Source organism: Atractosteus spatula, chromosome 26, assembly GCF_055471065.1.
Source record: "Atractosteus spatula isolate fAtrSpa1 chromosome 26, fAtrSpa1.hap1, whole genome shotgun sequence".
Lineage (NCBI taxonomy): Eukaryota > Metazoa > Chordata > Actinopteri > Semionotiformes > Lepisosteidae > Atractosteus > Atractosteus spatula.
Genome location: NC_142731.1, coordinates 6,844,109 through 6,870,800, shown reverse-complemented (window position 1 = coordinate 6,870,800; position 26,692 = coordinate 6,844,109). Strand labels below are relative to the sequence as shown.

The following is a 26,692-nucleotide window of genomic DNA, read 5'->3' as shown; positions in this document are numbered from 1 at the left end:
ATCCGCTGTATAATCTCACTCTGCGCGGCTCTGAGGAGACCCACGGTGCCTGAAGAGGGAACAGGCTTCCCTTAAGCCCTGAGACTGACGAGCAAATCCACTAGGAAGGTGATACAGACAATCACTTGTTGAAAACAGTTATCTCCCTCTTAAGCACTGAGCCACTTTAAATGCTGGCTTGGTGGCGTTAATTGTGCCTACATGTGAGGAACCTGGAGGGTCTCCCCCAGTTTCTGTGGGTCTGTGCTGCATGCTGTAGCCTCTCGATGGCATGTAGGTTTGAAAGGCTGCTGGAAATTGAACAATATTGATCATTTAGTTACTGGCATTTTTGGTATTAGCAGTACAAGCAATGCTGGCTACAGAACTAGAGAGAAACAGAACCAAATAACCTCTCGTTTCCTTTCGGACGACGGTAAAGAGTTCCAGCCCATTACTGTATACTTCTATGGAACTTGCTACATTGATAAATCAAAGGGATTGGGATTTTCCTATGGTGCTTGCATGTGCATACGAACACCTGAACAATCGGCAGATCCAGAAACTCAATCAGGACGTCTCCCAGGAAGGAAAGGAAAACGCACAACATTCTGCGAATGAACAGCAACTCGAAGATCCTAACGCCCCTCTTCTTCAGCGGGAGTCTACGACGCCTTGTTCCAAGGTGCCACGGGGCACACTCTGTCCCGGGACAGGACTCCGTGAAGCACGTTTAACGAGTGCGCTTGCAGTTCGGCTCATCGTGCAGACAGGCAGGCGCTGTCGGATGCCATACAACAGGCTGCCCCGTTTCAATAAAACCCATAAAACAAACACAGCCATCTTTCACCGCTTTTCCATGCACTGTAAAACAGCACAGCTACTACCAGTGTTCTCACTGTTTTGTCTGAAGTTCAAATTCCACCTCCCTCCCTCCAAAATGACAATGCACATTTAGTCCAGACCAACAGGCTTGTTCTTTTCTTCTTCCAGCCCCCCCCCCCCCGCCACACACACACACACACTATCACCACTGCTTCCACAAGCATGGGAAACAATAAAATACCATCTGGTTTTCAGAGAGGACTTCCGCACTTAAATACCACATGAGTCAGATTCGGCTCCCAGTAACAAGCCCTCAAATACCATCCGATTAAAGTCACCGAGCCGCTTGGCACTGGCGGGGGTAAGAGAGAACTGGCTCCGCCGGGTGAAGTCTGGGGGCAGGTGCAGATGCCAAAGGGCACATGGAGAAGAAGAAAAAAAGGATCGTGCACAGACGAGACGCCGTTCCCCCGCCGGTGCGGCCTCTTAAAGTGGCACCGCTCGGCCAGGTTCCTCCTGCGGCGGGCGAGGGTCATGTGATCGCTTCCCACAAAAAGGGCAGGCAGCCAGCACTCATCTGACCTGCTGTAAACTCTCTGCCTGCTCGTCAGCACTCCTTTTTGCACAATACCTACGGGCCAAAGAAAACACAGCGTAACCCCTTCCTGTTTCTCCACTCCTCCCTACGTCTAAAGGCACGTCAGAGAGCTTATTCCGATACAAAGAACTGATTGGGGGGGGGTTCGTTCAGCGTCTAGAGTTTTTGCTCACGTTTTGTTCTTCAAAATCTTCCATCCATCTCTGAAACGGGAGGCGGCTGGGATGGTACGCCCTCGGGTACCGCCGTCCCGAGCCGGGGAGCTGAGCCCCCCCCCCCCACCGCCTCCGGCGACCGCACCTGCGGGACGCAACGGGCCGATCGGCGAGATTGACGAGCCCACGACCAAAAACGCTTGGTTTCCTGCTCGCTGGTGCGCGCTCTCTCTGCCCAGGCGGGTCCTATCATATTGGCACACATATGCCCCCCGCCCCCACTCAAAGGGCAACGGGCCACAGCCCTGACCTCCAAACCAAAGCTGTAGGCCTCGGAGCCTCGCGGACGCCCAGCTGCAAGCAGTGGGGGGGAACCCCGGATGGGGACACAATTTTCCTCTGCAGGGCGATGTCGGGGGGGGGGCTTCATGGTGGGGGTGGCGTGTGACCCCTCAGGATGGGAACCCTCCTGTGACCCAGCAGGACTCTGGGCCTGAGGGTCACGGGTTCAAGCCCGCTCTTGTCCACACCCTGCTGTACAAATTGGCCGCCACTCTAAACGAGAACCCGCTCCCCGTTGGGTTAAGGGATTACAATGGGGAACACATAGCCCCACCACGCGACCCTGGGCGACACTCTGTTGCCCCATGGGATTCTGGCCGACCGAGCGCCCCCCCCCCCCCCCCCAACCCCCTCGCAAGCTCGTCCTTCTTTCCCTTCTCCTCTGCCATCATCGCCATGTGACCCCTCGTGGGGTCAAAGGCCAACACCTCCTACGCGCTCCCCATTCCGGCTCCAGGTCGGCTTCGCCTTGCTTCACAGTAGCGCTTGGGGCTCTGGGAGACCCACCAGCAGAGAGTGGAAGAAAAGTCGCTATTTGAGTGCCCCACGGACTTTCACAGGGCGCACGGATCCTTGGGAACTCCAGTGGCACTAGTCGTTAAGATTTTGCATATTTCACACGGCATTTGGGTTATTAATGGAACATGCGCTGGAAATTTCCTTAGGCAAATCCTATCCACCCCGATCTTCAACTGGTGCACGTCGTAGAAGTGGCAAAATGAATCTGATTTCCTCCAAGCACCCTTATTGTTCCGTTCGGTCTCCCACGCCGCACCAGAACACCCAAACCGCACAGCCCCAAGTACAAGCGCGGACGAGACAAAGCAAGGGACAGCTGCTGGCGAAGACTCGCCCCCCGTCCGCCGCAGGAAACACAATCTCCGGCGCGGACAGGTGTGCAGCTACCCTGTGGGAGCATGCAGCCAACAGCCCTTGATCACCTCTGCTTGCTAACTCTGCAGGCTGGATGGTATTCAGATGCGCCGGGGCTCTTATCGGCAGACACAAACACACGGTCCCATGCTGTTTATTTTGACGGTCTGCAGGTTACTTGAGCAGGAAACAGAGGATGTGGCAATTCAGCAGATCCAGTGAAAGAGAAGCGTTCATCTCCTCTCAATCCCTAAACGAGGGTCAATTTCACTTGCAAAAGCCTGCTTTGATGAACAAAAGCCCAGGGAGAGCAGGAAAATGGCCTGCCTGTCAGGGATTCATTGTTCCTGAAGGACAATGGGGGAACTGAAGGAGGCAGGGGGGCAGCAGAGAGGGGGGATTCTTGAAGACAGATTTCATTTTAGCATAAAAAAATTACTTTTGCCTTCAATACGGGCTGATGAAAATTCTGCATAGCGTATGATGGAGCACAGCACAAGACACCCTGAGACAAATGGCTGTTGTCTACACTTTAGGAGAGCTCTGGAGTCCCTCCTAATGATGCGTCGTGTCTTTTACACAAACACAGGCAGAACTGCAGAGTATCCAAAGCCATGTGCCAGGCAGCAGAAATGCGAGCTGCGAGTGACTATTCTTCAGCGCCTTCAGTGTTCCTGCCAGCAGGGCGATTTTCTAAGCCGGACTCCTTTCCGTTTGTATGTTTTTTTTTTAAATCAAATGTCATTGTAAATATTTTTAGAGGCCCAAACCGAGCAAGAAGGGGCTTAAATCTTTTTTGTTGAACTGGATTTTCGTTTTCAGCCACTCAAGTTTTGCAGCCAATGAGCTGGCTTCTCTCTGACGTAAAAAACAAATTTGCCTTGAGGGATGTCTTCAAACTGCCTTAAGCTGATTTCATCCTTTAGGCGAGGAATAATCAGACAACAGGGTCGTCAGACAGAGCCTGCAGCTTTAGTTTGCATGACCTTCACTGAAGACACCTTCAGCGGAAGGTGCTGTTTGCTCTTCTTTTCACCTCTTTGAGACTCAGAATGCTGCAGCCATTAGTTTAAGTGACTGATCTCTCAAAGGACAGGGGAACTAAGCATTAGAGCAAATAATTAATCAAAACAAGCTTCTACAGCCCTGAAATGGCTGCATGCCCAAACAAATGCTGGAGACACTATCTTCCTATATCTTGCAAGAGGCTAAAGGATCAGATCCTGCACTTTATTTGAAAAGACAAAAAACTGTCTCTCTTCCATCTGGTGGGAGGTAATATATTTTAACCTACTCTTAAGTCTAATTTTTTTTCCCCCCACAAGTATGACAGAACCAGCTGTGTGGGTACTTTCCCCATAAGTAAATCAAGTTTTTTTTCTTTAAAAAAAAAGGCTGCAGATGGTTATGTAGTTTACCTCGTGCTACAGATTTGCATTGGGGCTACAGATGAATGGAAATGCTTCAGGCTGGTTTCTTTCCACTGCTGTCGGGTTGTGATCTAGACGTAACTTAACCCCCCAAGTGAAAGGCGCAGAGAGAGGTGCTTTGTTAGAAGAGCCACCAGCAATATTTCAGCTCAGCCTTGGTGTGGTGATGTCTACCCACCCTTACCACACAGACTCCTCAGCTAGACACCACCTATGTTGAAACTGCTCTCCTCTCCTACCCTACACCTCCAGAAACACATGCATTTTAGAAAAGACACATGGCCAAGAGTTTCCCCACTATTAAGGAGAAAATGATGTGCAGTCACTGGTCCCAATCACTTTTCATACGAAGACACTGCATTCCTCTCTATATTAAGGCATCCGGGGACATGCATGTGCTTTTGATATCTGATTTTTATGACACTATAGGAAAAGCACTAATGAGGCCATTATATTCCTGGAAGACGCCCCTCAGCGCTAAACAATAAAAAATAAAAATTAGAGGGTACCACCCCAGAACCAGAAGTCAACCTATACTTAAACTAACCTCAGCACAGTTCGCAAAAGAAGCTCGATTGTAAAATGTCTCTAAACCAGCTCAGACTGTAACGCGCACCCAAGTACACATCACGACTCTATTCCAGCATCCTCGTCTGGCATTTTTACAATGCCTGAAAATGATGAATGAGTTGTAAATACAATAATCTGGAATTCTCCCGCCTGAGATGTAATACCCCAGCCTTGAGCCGTGTCTGATGCATTAAAAAAACATTACTCTGAGCACAGCAGATAAATGCAAAACCGCTTCAGATAGCAATGACCGACAGAGGCGAGTGCTTCGCACTAAGTCGCTCGCCGGTAAGGGTTGCGAAACGACTTAGGCAACAACCACCCCCCGGAAAACAATGACTGAATAAAAGCAGCACAAATTAAAAACAAAAAGGTAGCTTCTTCCCCGAAAAGAGAAGTGCGACTGATTTTGAACGTGCCGGCCCCCCTGTAATCCGCGACTCACAGGCCGAGCGCTCCAGTCTCGACCACACGCTCCCGCTGTCGCCTTCCCTGGAGGTCCTTAGTCCGGCGATTTCTACTATTCCTTCTTCCGGTCCGTATAGGGCTTATATGTACAAATAATCACCAGAATTCAGTTATTAGAAAAGGCTAATGAAAATATCAGATAAAAATATCGGGCGACCCCGAAACACGATCAAACGAATGCGCCAAGTCCCTTCTGACTCTGGACACGACGGTTTAACGACACTGGCCGATCGTGGGTCTTTGAGTGCAACAACGACAAGGATGATGACCTTTTCTTTTGGTCTTCTGTCGAGTACAAACATAGTCTTCGACAGCAGCGTTTAGATATAATGCTTTTTTTTAACAAAAAAAAATATGAACGATCGGTTTAGAAATGATGACATCTCCGTCGCCCTGTCTACCTTCGTAAAATCACGAAAGGCGCGTCGTTCAATACGCTTGTTTGGCACGACCTGCGATGACTAACGATTTAGGGAGGAAAAAGTCTTTCCTGCGTCCGGAAGAAACAAGTTTCGGAAAGGGACCAGAAACAGAAAATCTGTTACCAAAAAAAACTCGCTTACCAACAGCTGCTCGGCCCATAATTGTTCTTACTTGGCATTCAACCGGTTTTAAAAAGCCCTGCACTTACATTAATATATATATATATTTACTGTGCCGCGCAACTCTAAAGATTTTCGCCTTCTTAAGCAAAGCAAGTACCCACAAAAACAGTTAATCTGTGGAAATGTAAAAGCAGCGCGTCCTGTATTATCCACAAAAACCTCAGTGTTACAATGCAATTTAACAAAAGTGCCTCCGCAAATGAGCTCAGTTTCATACGCATTAAAACACAGAATTGCAAGCACGTTTCTATTCGCTCTTTTGTAAATGTTACTGCAAAGCTACTGTTACAACTCGCTACATGTAGGCCGGAAAAAAAATGACAAAACCCCATAGTCGCGTATTAAGAGCGCCGGGCTGGCCGGGGGCTACAGCGGTAAAGCGCTCTGTAATGGTGATTATTACAGCCGTCCAAACGGTTTGTGCTTGAAGCACAACCATCGAGAGGGTATAGATGCAATTAGCCATTGACAAAATAAAAAAAAACATGTTTAGGTGAAAACATACAGAGGAGGTGTAGCAAACACGCACGCAAGGGTCTCCACGTTCACACGGCGAGGAAAGCCTGCAGACGCCGAGGTGGTTTTATAGAAGTCAACACGCTAGTAAGGAGTTCGTTTGGAAAGGACAACGTGAGACATTGCAAGTGAAACACAAATACCGAGAAGGTCACTCAAGCAACGCCAAAAAAAAACAGCACCTGCGCTTTCTCTCTCTCACACAATCGGGGCCGCGCTAATTTAAACTCGCTGACAAGCCTGCCGTAATTACACGAAGCGGCCGGGATAAAGATCGATCCAGACCAGTGAAATCGCACCGTAGGCTGAAGCCCACAGAACGCGAGATGGGCTACATGACACATGCGATCACCCAGACATATGTTCCCCGAAGTGAAACATTGTAACCCAGGAGCAGAAATGTCCACCTACAGTGATTGGAGCCGGTCCAGTGCTGGTTTCTGATGGAGCTGCCGTAAGGGTGGTGCGATCCAGTCACGATCGTCTTTTCCTGGATTAAACATCCTCGGTTCTGGTTGTAGTAATCCACCATTAGGAACGGGTTTGGACTGGGATTTAACCCCACCACGTCCACACTCTCATACATGATGCGTGTTGGTGACTCCAAAAAAAAAACCCGATTGAAAGTAATATCCCAACAACAACAACAACAACAACAAAATCTTCTCTCGGTGGCAGGAGCAACAAGAACTACTCGCACAACTTCTACTGATTTAGCTGTCAAACAACATCACAGAGGTAGTGACTGTGGGAGAGCTCCCCCCACCCCACCCCCAGCCTTGCTGGGGGCAAAAAAAAAAAGTTTGGCTGTACTGATGATTTGATCTTTTAGAGAGAAAAAACAAAGCAAAGTTCCGTCCCAGCAAGAAGACCAATCACTGCGGTTGAGGATGAAGTAACGGGCAGTGATTTCAGTGTGGGGTCTGGGGCAGCAGCAGCTAACTAAGTAGGTCTCCCCGCATGGTCCGAGAACAACTTCATTTGCGGTTTTTGTGCGTGAAAGCGCTGGCTGGAGAGGCGGCGATTCGCATGCTGGTGCGTCTCTCCTTCCGTGAGCTCCCGAGCCGCGCTCCCTGCCGCAGACGGGTCCCGCGGTGCCAACTTTTCTCCCTGCACCCCGCCACAAAACTGTTTATTTAAAAAAAAAACTCCACAAAACTGGAGAAGGTAGAGAAGGGAGGCAAAAAAAGCCTGTTTTTAAAAAAAAATACCGCGACACCCACACGCCAATAAAAAATAAAACAGCCCAACTACGCCGGTACAAATGCCGCACGGGACAGGCTGGCGTCGTCAGCCGCTCTCCCCGGGCAGGCGCGACATCTTCACGGGCAGGAGGAGCGCGTCGGACCTCACCTCCACAGCGCACACGGACCGGACCGCCCTCGTCCTCCTGCCTCGGTATCGGTGTGGCTACAGTCTCTTCTTGCCCTGCGACGCTTGCGGTCGACACCGACTGGGGGCGGGCAGGCAGGCAGGCAGGCAGGCACTGAGGGAGGGAGGGCGATGGAGTGGAGGAGGGGGGCACTTTTTTTTTCAGATTTCCTTCCACCACATCGGGGTGGGTGGGGGGGAGAGACCCTCCCCTCCCCAAACAAAACAAAATAAAATAAAAATTTAAATCCAGCCGAGTGGCTCGGATGTGTCGAGGCGAGAGGCGCGGAAGCTGTGGTTCGCTGGCGTCGCAGATTTCGCGTTTTTAATCCCCCCGTTTCGCGTGACTCGATCCGTCTCCCCCCCCCTCCTCCTCCTCCTCTCTCTCTTCTCCCGACTCCGTGTTTATTACTGTCGTGCGGGGATCTCTCTCCTCTCTCACGCCAAGTCTGTTCCCAGGCAGGGTACCCGCTCGCCCTGCGCCGCAGATTGTGACGACTGCCAGCAACTGCGGCCGGGCCCCACCTACCTCCTCTCTCTCTCTCCCTCCCTCCCTCTCTCCGCTCTCTCTCTCCCTCCAGAGCGCCTCCCCGACTTAACCCTTTCCGGACTCCCGCACTCACACAGCCCCAGGACCCGGGCCAAACCGCCTGCTCTCTCGGTACAAGCCGCAGTCCCAGCGGCTCGGTGGTGATGGTGAAGGGGGGGGGGGGGTTGTGTGGTTGAGGGAGGGGAAGAGGATTAACACTTGTCGGTTCGAAACCAAGTAAGGGAGGGGGGATGAAGGAGGAGGAGGAGGAGGTGGTGGTGGTGGTGGTGGTCGTCTGAAACAATTTTAAAAAGCAAACTCAAACCGCGCCGCCGCAGACAGTTTTACGGACATAACAATAAACACGCACACACACCCCCCTCCACCTCTCGCCACCGCTACCAGGAATGCCTCTCTAATACAGCACTAAGTGACGCCCTCCTCTTCCACCCACGAGCCCAGCTCCCACGCCGTGACGTGGAAGACCCCCTTTCCCCATCGTCCCCTTTCTCGCAGGTTTCCCGGTCTCCCCCCGGACTCATTTGCCTAATGTTATGCGGGTGAACTTTTCCTGAACCCGCGGAAGCCGGCCGCCTCACCTCCGGGTGACCCACACGCTGACTCCGGCGCGCTCCTCCGCGTTCCTGTCGCTGACGTCACTCGAGGTTCCCCCCACCTGGTCGTCCGTGCGCATTGTCACGCGGAGTCCCCCCCACCCCAGAAGTCTGAGAACCGTACAACACCCAGGCCGACGCGCAGCAGGAAAGTTGCGACCAAAACGCGCACAGTTAAATCTTTCATCTTGCATCGCGCTTCCACACAGCGGGGGCCACGCACGAAGCCAGCTGAAGAGCGACGGCCTTCGCCCCCGACTTTGAAAAAGTTTGCAAGTTTTCTGTATTTGCAAAACCGCCACTTCAAAAAAAATTAAATGATTCAGATTGAGAGTCTTTGTTCATGACAGAAGTCACTTGTTGAAAGCAGGGTCACACACAGAGCCTGGCAGATTTAATACTCAAGAATATCATTAGACTGCAATTTCGTGAGGCCTAATAGGATCTAGATAGATAATGCAGTTCAGTGCCGTGATAGTGAATACGACAGTCACGAGCAAAACAATGGACTTGTTTAGTGCCCTGCAAATTCAGACCAGTTCAGAACAAATGGCTTGTGTCTCTCACAGAGAGCTCTATGGACGTGGATGCACTAGTGTATTATTTATGGTAAATGTTGAGGCTGTAATCAGTGTTTTTCCCAGGGCAAAGTGGGCTGACCAGACAGCAGTCGGTCGCAGTCAGAGGGAATGAGGCCATCCGGAGTGGAAGCAGCCGTGTTCTGTGCAGAGACCCGGGCAGCGCGGCTCACGGCCTCTGGGGGAAATTCCAGGAAAGCTCCCAGCGGAGCCTCCGGTCGGTGCCGAGCCTGCACCGTAAAGGAGCTGGGAACGCTCTCGTGCCGGAGCCTGCCCAGGAGCTCCGACTGGAGGGCATTCCCCAGGACTCTGCAGGGGAAGGCCTGCTGGGGCCTCCACAGCAAACTGTGACACTAATTTAACACAAGGGCTTAAACTGTTTACTTTTACTGATAAGGACAGCAGGCTGGGGGAGGGGAGGCCGAGCTCTGTGCTCTGTGCCATTGGAGTCCATTTCAGTGGAGATTCCAGAGCAGGGACTCCAGGAAGACTGCAGTGGACATGGCCAGGACATGCAGGAACGGCTCCCTTCAGATCCCTCCGCTGCAGGGCTATGCTGACTGTGCACAAATGCGCTGGCACAGGACCCATCTGCCTTTCCTGCTTGCCAGTTAACTGCCTGATATCTGTCATTAATGCCCCGTTCTGTTCATAAGGGCCTGCTGCAACAGCACGAAAAGGTCAGGAATGACAGCCTCCCCCTTTGAAGGCTGTCTGCGATTGTGAGTAACCTCTGCATGCGGTATGAACTTGGGAAATTAACTAAAATATGACTAATTATTCCAAGTCTGGAGGAGGGTCAAAAGAAGTGGGGGAGGCCTGCGTTTCCAGCGCCAGGATGTTGTACTTGAGGACAACGGCATTACATCAGCCGCTGAAGAATGAGACCCTGGAAAGACCCTAGGCGACACTGACATTCTGTACTGGGAGCCTGGTTTTGCTGGTACAGCCTTCAAATGCTCTGTCATTAAAAGACCTCAGTGCTGCCATATTGGTGAGCCAGTAATTACTCGAGAGCCACATAATTGAGTGGCACAGTGAAGACACTGAAAAGGAGCTTGCCGGAGAGCCAGAGGTTAAGGGCATGTGGCCTGTGGGCCTGGCAGGAGTCAGCAGCTGCCCAGGAATGCCAGACCTGGGATGGGTGCTCTGGGATCGAGCGAAACCAAGCCTGCCTGCGCACACACATTGAGAAGCTGTGGGGCAGGACCCTGGGTCTTTGGGAGGTGAGCAGGAATAATGAAAAGCAGATAATGAGGGTTAGGTTAAGACCAGAATGGGGGGTGACTGGGGCTGGGAATTCAGGGAGGTTTATGAGAGGGCAGTGCGCAGGACATCCTGCCTGGATCTTTAGGGTGCGAAAGTATTTTTATTGCCCCTCCCCCTCCAATCAGAGGTGTTAGGGGGGCAATAAAGATTTGACACTGCCACCAATTTACCCCCCCCCAGCCCCCGCCAGTGAAGACAGCCGTGCCACAACACCCTATTGTTACAGCGATGCCACCCACTGCCGAGCTGTGACCCTCTCCAAGATCTTCCGCATCACCTGTTTGCCAGACAGAGACTGAAAGTTTAATGGTGGCTTTCATGGCAAGGGGAGATGGGAAGGTCCTGGCGCAAGTGTCTCCAGTCAGTGTGCAGCCAGCAAGCATGCAAATCGCCAAGCGACGGAGCTATCCCACTTTACATCTTGCACGAGGTGAATCTGGAGTGGCCGGGATTACAAATGTCATACCCCCACCACCCTGTCACCTTCTCTGCAACCGGCGTAATACTCCATTCTCCCTGGCGACCTGGCCACTGTGCGAGATGCCTGCACTCACGCCCTCTTCTGGCCGCTCAGAGCTCACTCGTTTGTTGCCTTCCAAGCTTGTCCGTTGTCGTCAGTCCCTGAAGAGCTCACGTCCTGTCGGTGCCCCGCCCCCACGGGAGAGCAGCTCATCGGTCAAGCAACAACGGGAAGAAAGTCTTTCCTCCCACATCAATAAGCCATCGTTCCTCAAGGGGGCGTCTGAACGGAGCCCAGGGCTGAAGCCTGGGCAGCAGTCAGGGAAAGGTGCGAGCAGCACGCCAGGGCACAGGAACTCTGCACACAGATTCCTGAGCTTTTTTTAGATCTTAATAAGCAAAACCAACGTGGCTGCCATGGCTGTAGTTCTTAGAAGCTGTAGAACTTGTGTAGTGTGACGCACAGGAACCTACCCAACGCAGCTCTCTGTATTCAGACTATCTTGGGATTGGTCTTGTCTCTGTGGCTAAGGATCTGTGCCTGTGGCTGGAAGGTTGCCGGTTCAAATCCCATGGCCGGCAGAGGAATCCTACTCCGTTGGGCCCCTGAGCAAGGCCCTTAACCCCAGCTGCTCCAGGGGTGCTGTATTGTACAATGACCCTGCACTCTGACCCCCAGCTTCTCTCCCTGTCTGTGTCTCTCATGGAGAAAAGACAAATTCCTAATGCAAGAAATTGTATAGGGCTAATAAAGTGATGTTGTTGTTGTTGTTGTTGTTGAAGCACTCACACTGTGCTCCCGTGTTCAGTATAATAGTAACAATTCTATGATTCTATGGAGCCTAGAAGCTAGAGCTGTGACTTTCGTGATGAACTACATCGCCAGCCAGACTTTCCATTTAATTTTCTGGTTTCCTTACAGCCCGACAGCTGGTCGCCTCCGACATCCAGAGCGAGATAAGACCCCGGCGAAGCGGGCAACTGCTGAATCTTGCGCAAGATCTAATGAGATCAGTGCAATACTGCAGGGAACTGAGCAGCAAGGGGGCAGCCAGCCAGGGAGCGGCCCTTATCCACGCTCGAGAGACTCTGCATCAGGCAGGAGAGTAAACACCTTCGGCCGACTCTTTGCTCATTCCTCCTGCGGTGAGCTGAAGCATTCCAGGCAGTGCCGGATCTTATTCCCGTGATGCCACAGTAAAAAAATATATATATATCTGCCTGCCCGCATTTCTGCTCAGCAGAATTCCAAGAATCCAGCTGGCACCTCCAACTTCCTCATTCCACAGCGCCGAGCGACACAGCGCTCTTAAAGACACAGAGCGTGCTCACCCACGTCCACGGCTCTCCCAACTTCCCTTCCCAGCAGACGTGCGCTGAGCTGCCGTCGATGCCGCGTGGCTGGATCTGTCTAGGTCGCCTTTTTGGCGTGCAAACGAGCTAAACCAACCAACAGCCTTTGCAAAGGCCACCCAGTACACTTGTAGGTGCACGGTAGAGGCTGCAATGGAGTTGAGGGCATAGTGTGGCAGACAGGATCTTCCCCAATGCAACCCTCTGTATTCAGACTATCTTAGGTTTGGTCTTGTCTCTGTGCTTTATGTCATTCACCATGCGTAAAGCGCTCGCACTGTGCTCCTGTGTTCAGTATAATAATAATAATAATAATAATAATAATAATAATAATAATAATTGTATTATCAGCACCGATCTATCGATGACCAGATTTCCAGATTACCAGATCGTTACCAGATCTATCGATTTGGAACGACCTGCTCTTGGTCAATCCCTTGTAGGGGCACTGGGGAGATGAAGACAACTTGCAGGCTGCTGCAGGGATGTGCTCCGTCATGTCAGGCTGCAATGCCAAGATGCAAGAACACAGCGCTTCACTCACATAACAGTGCAGACACACCTGAGGATAGGCAAACGGCAGGGGTCTCTGCTGTGCACAAAGTAAAAAAAAAAACTGAACCCCACAAGTCCCCGAGGTGCTTGGGCAATCGGGCTACAGCCTGGCAAATCCCAGCCAGGTCTGACTAAGCACAGAGATCGGGCCTGAACCAGCAATTCCTGTACCACCTTAATACAGGTCCTTTATGCTCTCAGCTTTTCTGCTGGACCTGCAGTCAGCCTGCTTTAAGAGTTCAGAAAAGCTAGATATTCAAAAACACGCTCTCAGCTATGACCCTCCTAATGTTCCAATACTTTTAAGAAGTGTAGGTGTTAAGAGAGGGGGCAGGAAACTCTGTCCTCAAATCAAGGTCAGGCTCGTGTGGGTAATTTGACATGAAAAAAGTGCATAACAAGTATGTTGTGCGCCTCCAGCAAGCGCCAAGAGAAGACATACAGAAGACTATATACAGTAATTCCTTGCATGTGGCACAGCAGGATCTGCTTATAGTTAGACACACAAAATGTGGTAAGTCCTTGACATACATCTGTAGCACAGTAATGAGCAACACTTGAGTCGAAACCCACTTGAAGACTACATGCTGAAAAGCTTCCTAGATGAATAGGAAAGGACTTGTTAATTATCTGTTTTGTCAACGAGAAGCAAAATTACTCTTGTGAAAGCCTATGTCATTATCTTTTTAATGTGTCCAAGCACAGGTTCCTGTGGTACTCAAGAGGATGGACTTCGTAGGGCCTGCGTCGTGGGGCACACAGCCCTGCTCTGTTTGACTGCTCATTTGAAGTGCCATCCTGCTACTTTCACTGTGTCATCATCTCTGCAGACTCCCAGAACTTATCAAGCCTTCATGTCAAATGAAACACACTGGGAGGCTTACAGCGACTTTGGTATCCAGAAGTTCAAATCAGTATCTGCGTCAGCATGTGTAGGCTGCAAAGGAAAAGGTGAGGTTTTGTTCCATGCTGAAAGGAAAAGAAGAGAGGCAATATTTTGGCTGTGGAGCCTTCTTCAGGTGCCATACCTGCCAAAATGCTGTGTCTCTTTTCTTTTCAGCATCGAATAAACCTTTACCTGTTACTTTGGTATCCTACAGTAGCAGACCGCAAAGGAAAGACAACTCAATTCAAGAATGTATGGTCATTAAAATACACGCCGAAACACCGAACACACATATAGCCATCTAGAACAAAAGAGGCTTTTTTTAAAACAATATTGACATGTTTTTCCTCAGTGCGTAAACTGCTGCAGGCAGGACAGTAACTGTGCCTGGTATTATCTCCCCCTGTGAGTCCCAGCCACACAGGGGGGCATAAGAATATAACACTTAGCAAACTGGCACAGATAATCCTGATGAAATGATCCCAAGGCTGCTGTAACTAGCTGGTAATGTTGATTGCTTAATTCAAGTGTCTGCTCCTTTCCCTACACTGAAGTTGGCACAAGATGTGTGTGCAGCCAAAACAGAATGATTGAGATCAGCACAGGATAGGTGAATGTTAACTTGTGACGTGCAGGATGACTAGATCAAACACTCTGGGGGTGACAGGGCTGAAGGTGGGCTCTGCCTTCTGGGGTCCCATGTGGAAACGGTGCAAGACCCTGCTGATGCTCTGACCGAGAACGGAAACGGGGTTACACCCCGCATCCCAAAGGTTCAAGCACACTGGCGATGACACTGCCAGCCCCCGTGTTCCCCGTCCGGGATGCCCACCGAGAAGCTGAGAGAGTCGGGGTGGGGTTTGTGCACGCTAACAGGACGGCCGTTTCTCAGCCACTGCCTGTGCGTGTGATTTGTCTCCTGGAACCCGGGGCTGATCCTGCCGAGCGATGTGAAATGTAAAAATGTGCCGAGCCAGTTCAAATGTTAATGGAACATCGAAAATCCCCTGCTTAGCAAGCAGGTTGGGGAACAAAAGCACCATAGAGCAGCAGCTTGCGGTGCCTGAACATGACAAATGCTGGAGTGAAAGGGGAGGCAGGGGTAGGCGCTGTCCCAGGGTGGAGGGGAGTGTTTTTTGGGGGGTGGTGATGGAATGGATAACCTGACCCTCATTAAACAGAAAGGCACAGTGATGGGGGTGCCATCATCAGCATTTCAAAGGAATGGGGCCAGGGGGAGAAGATAGCGGGGCCCCTCCTCTTTCACTCCCGCCTCCCACCGAGCCCACCTTTACCACAGGGTGTCTCTTTGTGTTCTCCAGGAATGCCGAGCTGCAGTGGGCAACGCAGCCTGTTACTGAACTTAACGCCCACCTTCTAAAAACAGACATCCCCGTCACAGACCAAAGAAATAACAGCAAACCATTCCCAAGAACGGATTACACATCGGGCTTCACGGGAACTTAGTATCTGAAATGTCAAGTGGCAAGTCAGTCATTCTGTTATTCGCTGTGGTTTTTTTTATTCTGACCCTGCACAGATCGCCTCAGTTTAATATTAACGTCACTTTATTAACCGTTTACAATTTCTTGCATCAGAGAATCGCATCTATACCTCGGAGCTCATCCGGGCTCTGGAAAAATGGGCACAGGTTGCTACAACTCTACAACGATAAATGCAAAAATTGAACAGAATTGTTTATTTAGACGCAAATTGTAAATAGCAGCAGCAGCGGCAGAATAGTTTCCGATATAGGTAACAGATGTTGAAGATGAACTGCAGAGGTCCAGCCAGGACAGGGTCAAGCAGACTTCAGCAACTCTGGTTTTCCAGCAGGGAATAGTGCTGGGAGAGTGCCACTGTTGCAGCGATAGCCAGCTCATCCATAACTCGGTAACTGCAACTGCTTACAGACTCCGAGATAATATGTCAAAATGTTGCACGTGCCGTCATGCAACTGCAAAGAGACATCTCATTTTTTAATCCCCCAGCAAGGTGTTTAATCATTGTGGTGCACACCAAATCCGATTAACGCTAAGCATGTTCAGCATTGTAAATTAAAAGTCGCACTGCAAAATTGCATTTCTGAAAATGAGGTCTGCCCACTTCACTGTATAAACAAGATGTGCCTGATCTATCTGATAAGAAACTTTGCATAAACTGATTGTTAAAACAGGGGACTGTGAGAAAACTATTCTCCTAAGAGATACTGGTAACAATAAAAACAAGCACCTTTTGTCGCAGTTTCTTTTGTTGTTACTGATCTATTCAAGCTACTGTGAATCACATTTCTTCATAATTTATGAGCTATTCTGAGCAGTACACAGAGTTCGCTGGTGCTGCCATATTGAAAGAGAATCAGAAAGTGCTTGATGTACAGTATAGTCATTCGAACCCAGCAGTGATACAGATTTATGGACATAAAAATAAGCTCTAAGTAGAAATACAGCTCTAGCAAAACTCTTCAGGGTTTCTTATAATCTCATCTTGAGTTATGAAACCCTGTACAAAAAGAAATGATAAATCAGAACTTAAAACACATAAAAAGACCAACTACCAAAAACAGATTAAGTCGGGAATGTGCTGTCAAACATGAATCACGCTTAAACGATTACAAAGACGGTGCAGTTATCAGCCTTGGACCTTTTCTGGAAAATGCTGCCCTACAGCTACCCTGGAAATTGGACTGAACCACAGCTGGTTGAGACAAGATATAGAGAAGCACAACGCATCTTTTGCAATCATGGCTGTAGTGTCTGAAAACCAAAAGCCACCAGTCTAAGTTCTTGCTGGAAATTAGCAAATAAAAAGCGATCATCCATCCAGCAGTTCCTGAAAAGACACCTAGGTAACTGGTTTAACAACATGGCTAGGTAGCCTTTTCCACACATAACCCCCTTGTCAGCAAACCTGTGAGCACTGGCGGGTGGTGGTTCAATACCAGCAGATCAGAGCTAGTTTAGCAAACACAAGTGAATTTAAAGAGCTACGGTTATGAGCAGGTAAGGTTCTCCACCTTGTACGGTCATCAAAATGCAATTTCTATTACAAAGAAGAAAAAAAAGGTCATGGGAGCTTCTGAATTCTTTTTCATTACACCTGGCGAGGTTATTTCTCGCATCTCTCCCTGGACTGATCCCACGGCGGTACTGATTGTAGAGCAGGGGAGATCCTCTCCTCTCGTCCCCCCGGTCTGCTCTGCAGTGGATCTGCTGGTGCTTACTAGCCATGCATGCTGCAGGGTGGTGGGGGATACAGTTGAGTGAGGAATGAAGTGAGTCCCTTCTCATACGTAATGCCATTTGAGATCCTTTGTCGTGAGAAGTACTACATAAATGCAAAGATTTCTTATCAGAAATTATTATGCAACCGAACAGACAAAATAGCACAGCAAAATCTGCCCCAGACACAAGATCTGCTTCACTAATGGCCCATCCACGAGAGACTGCTGTTACTGTTAACAGCTGTATTCCACTGGCCTTGCTCCTGTTTCTTTCACACTGCTGTAATTATTATTGACCCAGCGTGCCTGGCCAGTGCCATCCGAACCCGGGGCCGCAGTGTGAGCACTTTGGGCATGGAGGACGATTGCTATATAGCCCAGAGACAAGACCGAACTCTGACAGGCTGTTTTTCATCTCCTGACAGTTCAAGTCCAACCTTTGCTGGCTGTGGGCTTGCGAATATAAACCGAAACACCCCGGTGGGATTTCAGCCAAAAAACACAGGCTTCAGTAGGGCTTGTTCGACATTGCAGCTGACACGACGCAGAAGGAGGAAATCGCTGCCCTGCTAAACCTCAGCCTTCTCCCTCAGCAAAAAGCCTCATCCCTTCCAAAAAATGAAGTCGGACAATATTTAACCAGAAGCGATGTGTCATCAATCTAGAGTTCAAGCCTCCCTTTCACTGTTTCCCTGCCATTGTAATTCTCCGTGTGCCCCCCACCCCGATTAAAAATTTCGGCTTTTGTTCAACCTTATATCTTCTCCGCCCCCCCCTCCCCCCCACCCTTCCCAGAGAAGCACAAGATGTTACAGCCAGCCGGGCTCCTGAAGAACACCACAAGCCCTCTGCCTCTGAGACTCTCGCCCCCTCCTGCCTCTCCCGGCTGGCTCTTTGATTCCAAAAGAAATCATTTATCCAACTCATCCCGTCTGCGCAGTGCTGCCGAAAAAAAAAATCCTTTTTAAAACCCCTTCCCCGGCTTCCCAGCACCAACCTGCGCCTTCGCTGACAGGATGATAAAGGGCCGAGCGGGGAGGAGGAGGAGGAGGAGGAGGAGGAGGGTGGGGGGGGTGGGGGGGGGGCGCACACGGGACAGGGGGTTCTCTCTCTCTTTTCTTTATCTCTTTCTGTCTTCCCATCTTCCCATCCATTTTTCAGAGGGCCAGAGAAACCAGGGGGGGAGCTGGCTGGGGAGGGGAGGGGAGGGGCAGTGGTTGGGGAGAGTGTGTGCATGGGGGGGGGGGACAGCGAGTGCTGATCTGTTTTTAGGTGGGGAAGCGGCACCAAACTTTAAACCGGCAGCAACAGAGATTTCTTGTGATCGGCGGCTGACAGTGGCATAAGATCTTTTCCGGGGACACTGGGAAGTGAAGTTCAGAGGTGGAAAAAAGAGCCCAAGTCCTGGCTGAAAATCCTGACATTAATAAACATTATCTAGTGTGTTCAGGAAATGCCCTGCTAGGTCTCTGGAGCTCTGGCCTAACATTGCAGTGACGAAGTTGTGACACAGAGGAACACAGAGCAGAACAGCCTGATGGGACCTTCGTTTTCTGCCGCTGCCTTGTTTCTTTGATGGTATCTTTGACTAAAATTCCTAATCGAAACACGTCAAGGGGTGAAAGCCAAGAAAATAAAAAAAGCAGTTTAAGAATGGTGAGGTGTGTCCAGTCATTACACCGTCAGTTTCTGCAGAGAGGGGGGAGGACTGTGTCAGGATGAGGGTGTGAAGGACACACTGTGCCTCTGGGGAAGAGAGCAGAGCCTCACAGGCTGCACAACACTAATTCTGCCTCCAACTCTCCGTGAGTCACCCTGTGCAAGTCACCAAACCTCCCTGGGGCTCTCTGCCTTCGAGGGGTGTCACTGGCGGTAATTACAAACGCACAGTTCCGGACTCGCTCTGAAGAAACACCTCCCCATCTTCTCTTTTAATCAGCCAACAATCCAGAAAAGACGCAGACAACCTGATGTCTCCTCCGGCTGACCTCTCTCTTCCCCCTTCACTGTTGCTTGCACACGCAGAATTATCCCTAATCCAAGACATGCGCTACTTCCGAGATCAAAAGTAGTGAACCCAGAAAAAGAGAGAGAGAGAACGTGAACAGCAGCTTGAAACATCATACCCCCCCCCCCCCCCCTCCAGCCCGACTCACGCAATCCACCTAACAAAATACCCCTCTCAACATCTCTGGTGTTTTTTCACACTCCGAGCAGACAAGCAGTTTAATCCCAGTCACCCAGAGTCCCTGGGCCCTGGCAGCAGCAAGGAGAATTAAATCAAGCCGCCGGCAGAGACAGAGTACCACCGAGTACCTCCCGGCTCCCCAGAGGCTAGGGGGTCTGCAGAGTGAAGGACTGTTACTAACCGCTGAGAGAACAGCTCCAGGAGCTGCAGCTAGCTTGCAACTGAAGCGTGCACCTAATATATTCATCTGTCCGCAACACCCCTGCACCGGCGATATCGTTAGAAATGCGTTGGTGCAAACAGGAGCACATCTGACCTGCTGCGCTTTGCCGGCCAGCGCATGCCGTCACAGAAAGCGTGCCGGAGCCCCCTTCAGTCACGTGCCACTTCATGAACGGCATTTTTGCTTTGTCACTTCCTGTCCCTCAGCCGGTGGCGAAGGCACAGATCATGCCGGGTTCCCAGGGCAAGGTCAGCGTGAGGAAAGAGAGTGTGGGTCTGGGTGCTGAAGAAGGAGATCCGTCCTTCCCCCAGCAACTCAGGACAACAACATCCCAGGATGCCCCAGTCCCAAACCTTGTGGCCTGCTGGCAAAAAGAAAGGGGACCGGAAGAAGTGTGCCAATCCTTCAATCCAAGAAGACTTTAAGACTCCACCACTTTCCTAATGCCCCGCATCCAAAAAAGCCTCTTGCGTCCTCTAGAGCAGTCTACCACTCCCCCTAAATGTATAGACACAGTGTGTGCTAATAGTACAGCACACATCCAGCAGGATTACAGGCTGACCCACAACCTACTTGGCTCCAGCTTCCTAGCCTGGATGATCTCTCCTCCCTGCATCCGGTTCAGTGTCCCTGCACTCCAGCTCCTCTCTGGGCTTGCTTTTCTCATTACCGAGAGCGCAAGAAGCACGCGCTCCCTTCCCCACCTTGACGAGACCTGCCCGCGAGACGTCACCGCGGCGCAGCAGAGGTCCACGCCGCTGGCCCGCGCCAGAGAGCGAGAGAGCGTGCGCGCAGGGGTCGCAGCGGGGGGTAAGGAAGGAAGGCTTTTCCATCGCCCACCCTCACACTAATCGACGGCGGCACACTTCGCTGGCGCAGTCCGCGCCAGGAGAAAAACGGAAATCATCTTCTGCGCGGAGCGCGGTGCCACACAAACCGGCAGAAAGAGAAGAGCTTTCTCCAGCTACACAAAGAAGAGAAATCCCCAATGTGATGCCCCCGAGGAGCCACTTTAACACTCGGACCCGGGCAAGCGGGAGGAGTGGTGCCCAGCGGCACTCGGGCGTTCTGCGCGCCGTGAGCACGCGTCAGCAGCTCCATCCGGGGAGAGGCTCTCGAGGCATGCCTGGAGCTGCGAAACAGCCCGCGAATCACTCTTCTTCTGGTGCTGGCGAGGAAGAGGAGGGGGGAAACGGGACCAGGCGCTGCAATGCCAGCGGGTCTCCTTCCTCGCTCTCCCTCCGGGCCGGTACTCTCCGCTCTCCCTGCAGCAGACTGGGCTGCTGCTCAGTTTCGGCCAACGTCTCTTTCCACCGATGACGATTCTGACCGTCTGTGCTGATTTTAAGACTTGTGCTTTTGTTGTTGCAACGCGTCAAAGCAAGAAGAAACTGTTTTTTTTTTTTAATGACATGAAGAGTATTTGTCCCTGCATCATCTTCGGGCGTTTTCACACCTACGCTGGCTTCCAGGTGTCTTCCAGCGGCGCCTCCAGGGGACTGGAGGCGGCCAGCTCTAACCCGGCTCGAACCCGCTGGCCTGTGCGGCAGGAGCCCCTCTCCCTCCTCGCCAAGTGCCTCGCTCTGGAGCACGCGCCAGGCTGCGCCCGTGAGCCGCTGGCTGCGCCGCACACCCAGACACCTAGGGGTCAGGGGTCAAGTGCAGGGAATTAACATGAGCCGGAGGGCCCGGACCTCAGGAGCTAATCCCTGAGAAGACTGAATTCGCTCTCTCCCCGCAGGGCAGCATCAGAAGGCCAAGTGTTCAGCCATGCTGCTTTGCCTTCTCCGGAGCAGGCCTGTGGATGTAACCGTGTTGATGTGCGTTGCTAGGTTATTACAAGACATGCATACCCGATGAAACTGTACGCGTTGCCATGCTTCTGCAGAGTGCCGAACAGATACAAGCTCACTCACCTCCAACCCATTTTTCTGACTAATATCACTGTCTGTCTGTGGTTATTACTGGCAGCTACAAGACTAATTTCAATCCCATCAGAATAACAGCAAACACAGAGTATGTGAAGAGGACATAGGCAACACAGTGAAGTACTCACATGGCTTGGCTATGTCACAGTGCATGATACTGTCCTTGTGGAGTCTTTTTTTTTTTTAAGATACTTAATGTACTTGATCATTTTTTTACCGTTAAATAAGATTAATAACTTACAATTTCAGAACAGTCCCCTCAAAACAAATTTTATAGATAACGGGGACTCCCTTCCACCATCTCCAATGTGTAGCCCCACCTGGATGATGCGATGGCAGCCAAAGTGCACCCACCTTAGCAGCAACCTTAGCTTTCCCTGGAGGTCTCCTATCCAGGTACTGGCCAGGCTCAGACCTGAGCTTCAGTGGGGCTGCCAGCTGCGAGCTGCAGGCTGATACAGTTTAACGTTTTAATCTAAGCCGCTCGTGCAGGGAGAGAGATCTGTGAGCATCCCGCACACGTGATTAGTGATCAGTGAAAGCACAAGACCTGCTGGACTGAGCCCTGAGCCACTGCCCCACCAGGCGGCACCCTGGACGACGGGCTGGGGCCAGGGACGGCTTTCTCACAGAGGTTTATTTATAAACGACACAACCCCCCCCCCCATCTGGAGGCAGGCTGCCAGGACAGCCGTGCTGCAGCTCCTGCAGGAAGACACCCGTGATCGCTCGTTTCCGATAAATAGACTTCTCTATAATTAACTTAAATGATTTACCGTCTGCTGCGCAGTCCCCCCGCCAAGTCGACATACGAACATCAAGCCTCCAGCTTACAGCCTTACAGAGCTAAATGCAGCCCTGCAGCTGGCACAGGGCCCCTGTGCTCTGGGGGCTCGGCTGCATTCGAGCCCCCGCCCTCCTCGGGAGGATGCACAAATGGTGCAGTGAAGTAATCCTGGATCTGCTCTTTCACAAGCCGCCACAAAACACAGGCTCACAGAAAGAAAAAAAAAGAGTATCCGAAAACTTACAGGAGAGAGAAGAGTTTGGGGAAACCCGAAGCTGGGACCAGTTTGATGCTGTCTGCTAGATGCATCGCTGAAGCTTTGAGCTTTTTCTTCGTTTTGAACCCCCCCCCCCCCTCGTTTGCACAAAAAATATCCTCCCCCCCCCAAAAAAAATCTCAAAAACCCCACCAGATCTTTAATTACATGGGGCCGAGCTGCTACACGATCTGGAAGGGAGATGTTAATCCATTAATTTGGCACTAAAGTTGGGGAATCACAGCAAAGGTGCTGCTTCCAGGACAGGGAGCAGAGCAGGTCATGGGGAACACCGATCCAGTTGAAAAGGCAAAAAAAAAAAGACTACCAAGGACAGTGCAGCTGAAATATTCTCCCTCACTCTCTAACACACTAAATATAAAACCTCATAAAAGCTCAAAAATGCTTATTTTTACTCTATAATACTGTATTTTCTCAGGTTATGTTAGCACTCTTATTTTGCTGAACGGGGGCGACATGAGATCTTAAATGAGCAAATAATCAGGATCAATGTTTCATCAGAAGGACAGCACAACGTCTCTTTCCGGGAGAATGGAAGAGCGCTGTTGGAAGAGCGCCACCTACTGGTCCACCATCACCACTTAGAGCACCAAATGTGACTTTTTTTTTTAAAGGTAAACAGAACCCTGTAAAAGTACTGTTGGGTCACTGTGCTCTCTTCGGCCTGTTCCTTACCCTGTACTACGATCCGGCATCGCCCTCTAACACAGTGAGGCGACCACGTCTGCAGTCAAATTCAAGCACCTTCAAGAACAGCGACCCATTCGATGACGGGTTAATTAAAACTGTACATTCAAACCCGAAAACCACCTGAAACCCCAGAACTCTGCAAAGGGCTTCTGCAGAAGCAATGTGCGCAGGGCGAACAGTCCTCAAACGGTGAGAGCTGGGAACTGAGACTGTGACGAGGACTCCTGCACTGAAAGGCACAATAGCAGCCCTGTATCTTTAACCAGGGCCTTTCTCTGTGGGCTGAATGCCACTTTGCCAGCTTTATTTATGTAATTTACGTTTCCCTTCGTTATCCTACAGCTGGCCCTCGTAAAACACCCCAGCCTCTTTGTGTGCGTGTCTGTGAGAGCCGGCCAGGACACCCCAACATCCTGAGCCCAGAGCCGCACACCCACCGCGCCGTCGCTGCTGGACGGGGGCCAGGATGAGATCCGATCGAGCGGTCAGCACCGGGCTCCCTCCCGGCTCCTGAATTCCCTCCCTTGGAATGGGCTGCCATTCCAAAGGGGCTACTTCCTTCCCAGTTTTTAGTGTGCAGTTAAAAACCGGACTTGTGAAGATGGCGTACGGATCAGGCATGTTTTTGGCATTTCCGTGCGGACTTGCCCTGCCCCTGAGCCCACACGCGTTCTTCTGAAACTGGTTTGGATGTGCTTTTAAAGTGCTCCGAGATGAATGTGCAAGTGCACCTACAGTATATTCACAATGGGTGAGGATGCACTCAGGAGTTCTCTATTACAAGCCCCCAATACCATTACAAAAACACAAACTTCCACGTCACATTCTTCCAGCAAGAAATGTTCTTCTTTCTAACTGGTCATCATTGTTCCATATGAAAGTCTCCAAACTAACACAGGATTCTGAGAGAGCTGGAAAACACCATATAGCCAGCCTCTTTAACATTATCATTAATTAAATGCTCCCACACAAAAATGTAAAAAACGCTATTTAAAAACACATCCAGGGAAAGCCTCTTTTGGTGCACAGCATGTGTTGTGTTCTGCCTTTTCATTGTGTTACAACAACAAACCTCCCTTTAAAAACCCAATTAGCGCTCATTGCATCTTCACTAGATCCCAATGTAGCAAAACATTACCCTGTGGGCCTAGATAAATTTAAATTATTAACTTTATTTATTTTAAATGGTACAGTTATGATTGCGCACTCCCTTCATTTCCATTCTGTTGAAAAGCATATTTCCTGGGTGTTTTGTTCACCAACTAGCCCCCAAAATGATAAAGCAGTTAAACATGCATCAGTTAGTATCTGCAGAACTGGACTGCAAGGGCGGAGCGGTGGCTCTGTGGCTCAGGATCTGCGCCTGTGGCTGGAAGGTTGCCGGTTCAAATCCCGCGGCCGGCAGAGGGATCCTACTCCGTTGGGCTCCTGAGCAAGGCCCTTAACCCCAGCTGCTCCAGGGGCAGTACAATGGCAGACCCTGCGCTCTGACCCCAGGCTTCTCTCCCTGTCTGTGTGTCTCATGGAGAGCAAGCTGGGGTCTGCGAAAAGATAATTCAGTGTTGCCAACAATCTGTGCTGCAGGAGTGATGAGGCACAACACCCATGCTCTGTGAACGGCAGCCATGGCCTTGTATTGGATTTAGTAGAGGTTTTTGCGTGTTAAACCTGGAAACACAATCTGTCAAAGGGAAGTTTAATGGGACACCGCTTGATAAGAAATAAGCACTAAAATCACAGATCACTATGCAAGTTCCTGGACGTTTCATACCAAGATCAATGGTGTCTTACCAGTGTTTGGCTCCTGCGGATCTGTGCATTAATTTGCTCTCCTGGGCTACTTGTGCAATTACTTAATGTCTTCATTACAAACTGGCTGGAACAACTCCATGCCCTCAAATCCACTGCGTTTGGAAGCCTTTATTCCCACAATACATCCACATACTTAATTGATCTTTATCATCTCGCATTGGATCATTAATTACATAGGAAACAAAGAGCCCTGTAACAGAGCAGATACAAGAGACCCTTTTCTGGGCTTGTGCACAACAGAGTGAATTGAGAATCTGTTACATTATTTTCCAGAATGCCCTGCCTCCTGACTTGAGCCACTGTGTCGTCGCACAAACAAGAGCACATGCCGACGTTGGAGGAGGATCAGAGGTTTTACAGATGTTAAATCGTGGAGGAATGTTTCCAAGTATAGGAACATGAGGTGTGCAAACGAGAGGAAACCATTTGGCCATTTCTAGATCACTGGATTTCCAGTAGGTGATGGATCTGAGGATCTCACCCAGCTATTTCTTGAAGGAACCCTGGGATCCATTTCGACAGGGTGGATGGGAAGCTTGTTCCAGACTCCCACAACTCCTTGTGTAAAAACACGCCACCAGTTCCCAGTTTCAAATGCAGAGAAACAGGACAGGGGGCAGTGAACATCCCTTCATATATTACATTCATTCATTCATTCTGCTTAGGTTGTTTTCTAGTCCGGAATGAACACGGGCAGTGAAGAAAAGTAAATTCATGCCTTGAACACACTGTGCCACATTCTCAGTCCCTCCAGGCCAGTGCAGCTTACACACACTCCCAGTACACCACAGGAAGTGGCAGAAGTATAGCTGCCTGACAGAACTGCAAGAATCAAGTATAATCTCTTATTTTTTGTCTCTTACTTCACAGAGATCCCAGCTATGTTCGATGCATGGGGGAGCCCTTATGATGCTGAGGCTCACTGCTGCACAAGGCAGAAAAAAAAGCAGCCGACCACCTGCTGGCACAGAGCCGCCCAGGCTACAGCACCACAGAGCAGTCCGTGCGCTGGGAATATGAAGAGTCGATGCCTTGGCCAGAGCGAGAGAGGCTTCTGTGCACAGCGCCCTCTGGTGCTTGGAGCAGAGGCAGCGGTGCAGCTCCCGTGGCGACAGCAAAGGGTGTTGCCATGGTTCCCAAAGAAGGCGCAGGGGTCACCAGGACCCCCCCCAGTGCCTTTTCAGACCCCACTGACTCATCTGGCCCACGGCTGTGAGTATGAAACCTTCTCACAACATCCCCTCCCACCACCACCACACACGAAAATTAGATCGCGTCTTACAGCAGAACGTCCTCTCGCCATCGTTAACATCACACTCGCTGCCAGAGCCGAGGTCCTGGGGCCACAGACTCTATTCGGCGTTACTCTCGCCTTCGCTTGAAAGAGTGTTAACGAGACCTTTCTTGAAACTGCGATCTGCTGGGGGCCTTTCCTTTCTCACACGTCCGCACAGCAGAGCTCGCTGTGATCGACACGCCCTGGGAACTGCACGACGATACCGTGCCTTCCTTTGAGGAACACACATTGCTGACTTTGGAGGAGTCAGGCATGAGTTTGCTCTTATGCTATTTTATCGGTGTGTGGGTGG

General features: G+C 50.6%; 1 protein-coding gene across 5 annotated transcripts in view; it reads right to left on the bottom strand.

The window, feature by feature from the left end:
* The window catches only part of raraa (retinoic acid receptor, alpha a), a 161,113-nt gene that overhangs the window by 43,398 nt on the left and 91,023 nt on the right, over positions 1 to 26,692 (bottom strand). The window contains exon 1 of one of the 5 annotated variants that reach the window (XM_088906130.1): positions 6,773 to 8,237. The exons of 3 other annotated variants lie outside the window; for them this stretch is intronic. In XM_088906130.1, coding sequence (XP_088762256.1) covers positions 6,773 to 6,947 — 175 coding nt within the window. In that variant the 5' untranslated portion in view covers positions 6,948 to 8,237. Of the gene's footprint in view, positions 1 to 6,772; positions 8,238 to 26,692 lie in introns of those variants that run through there. One more of the 5 variants, XM_088906127.1, reaches the window with a different exon arrangement.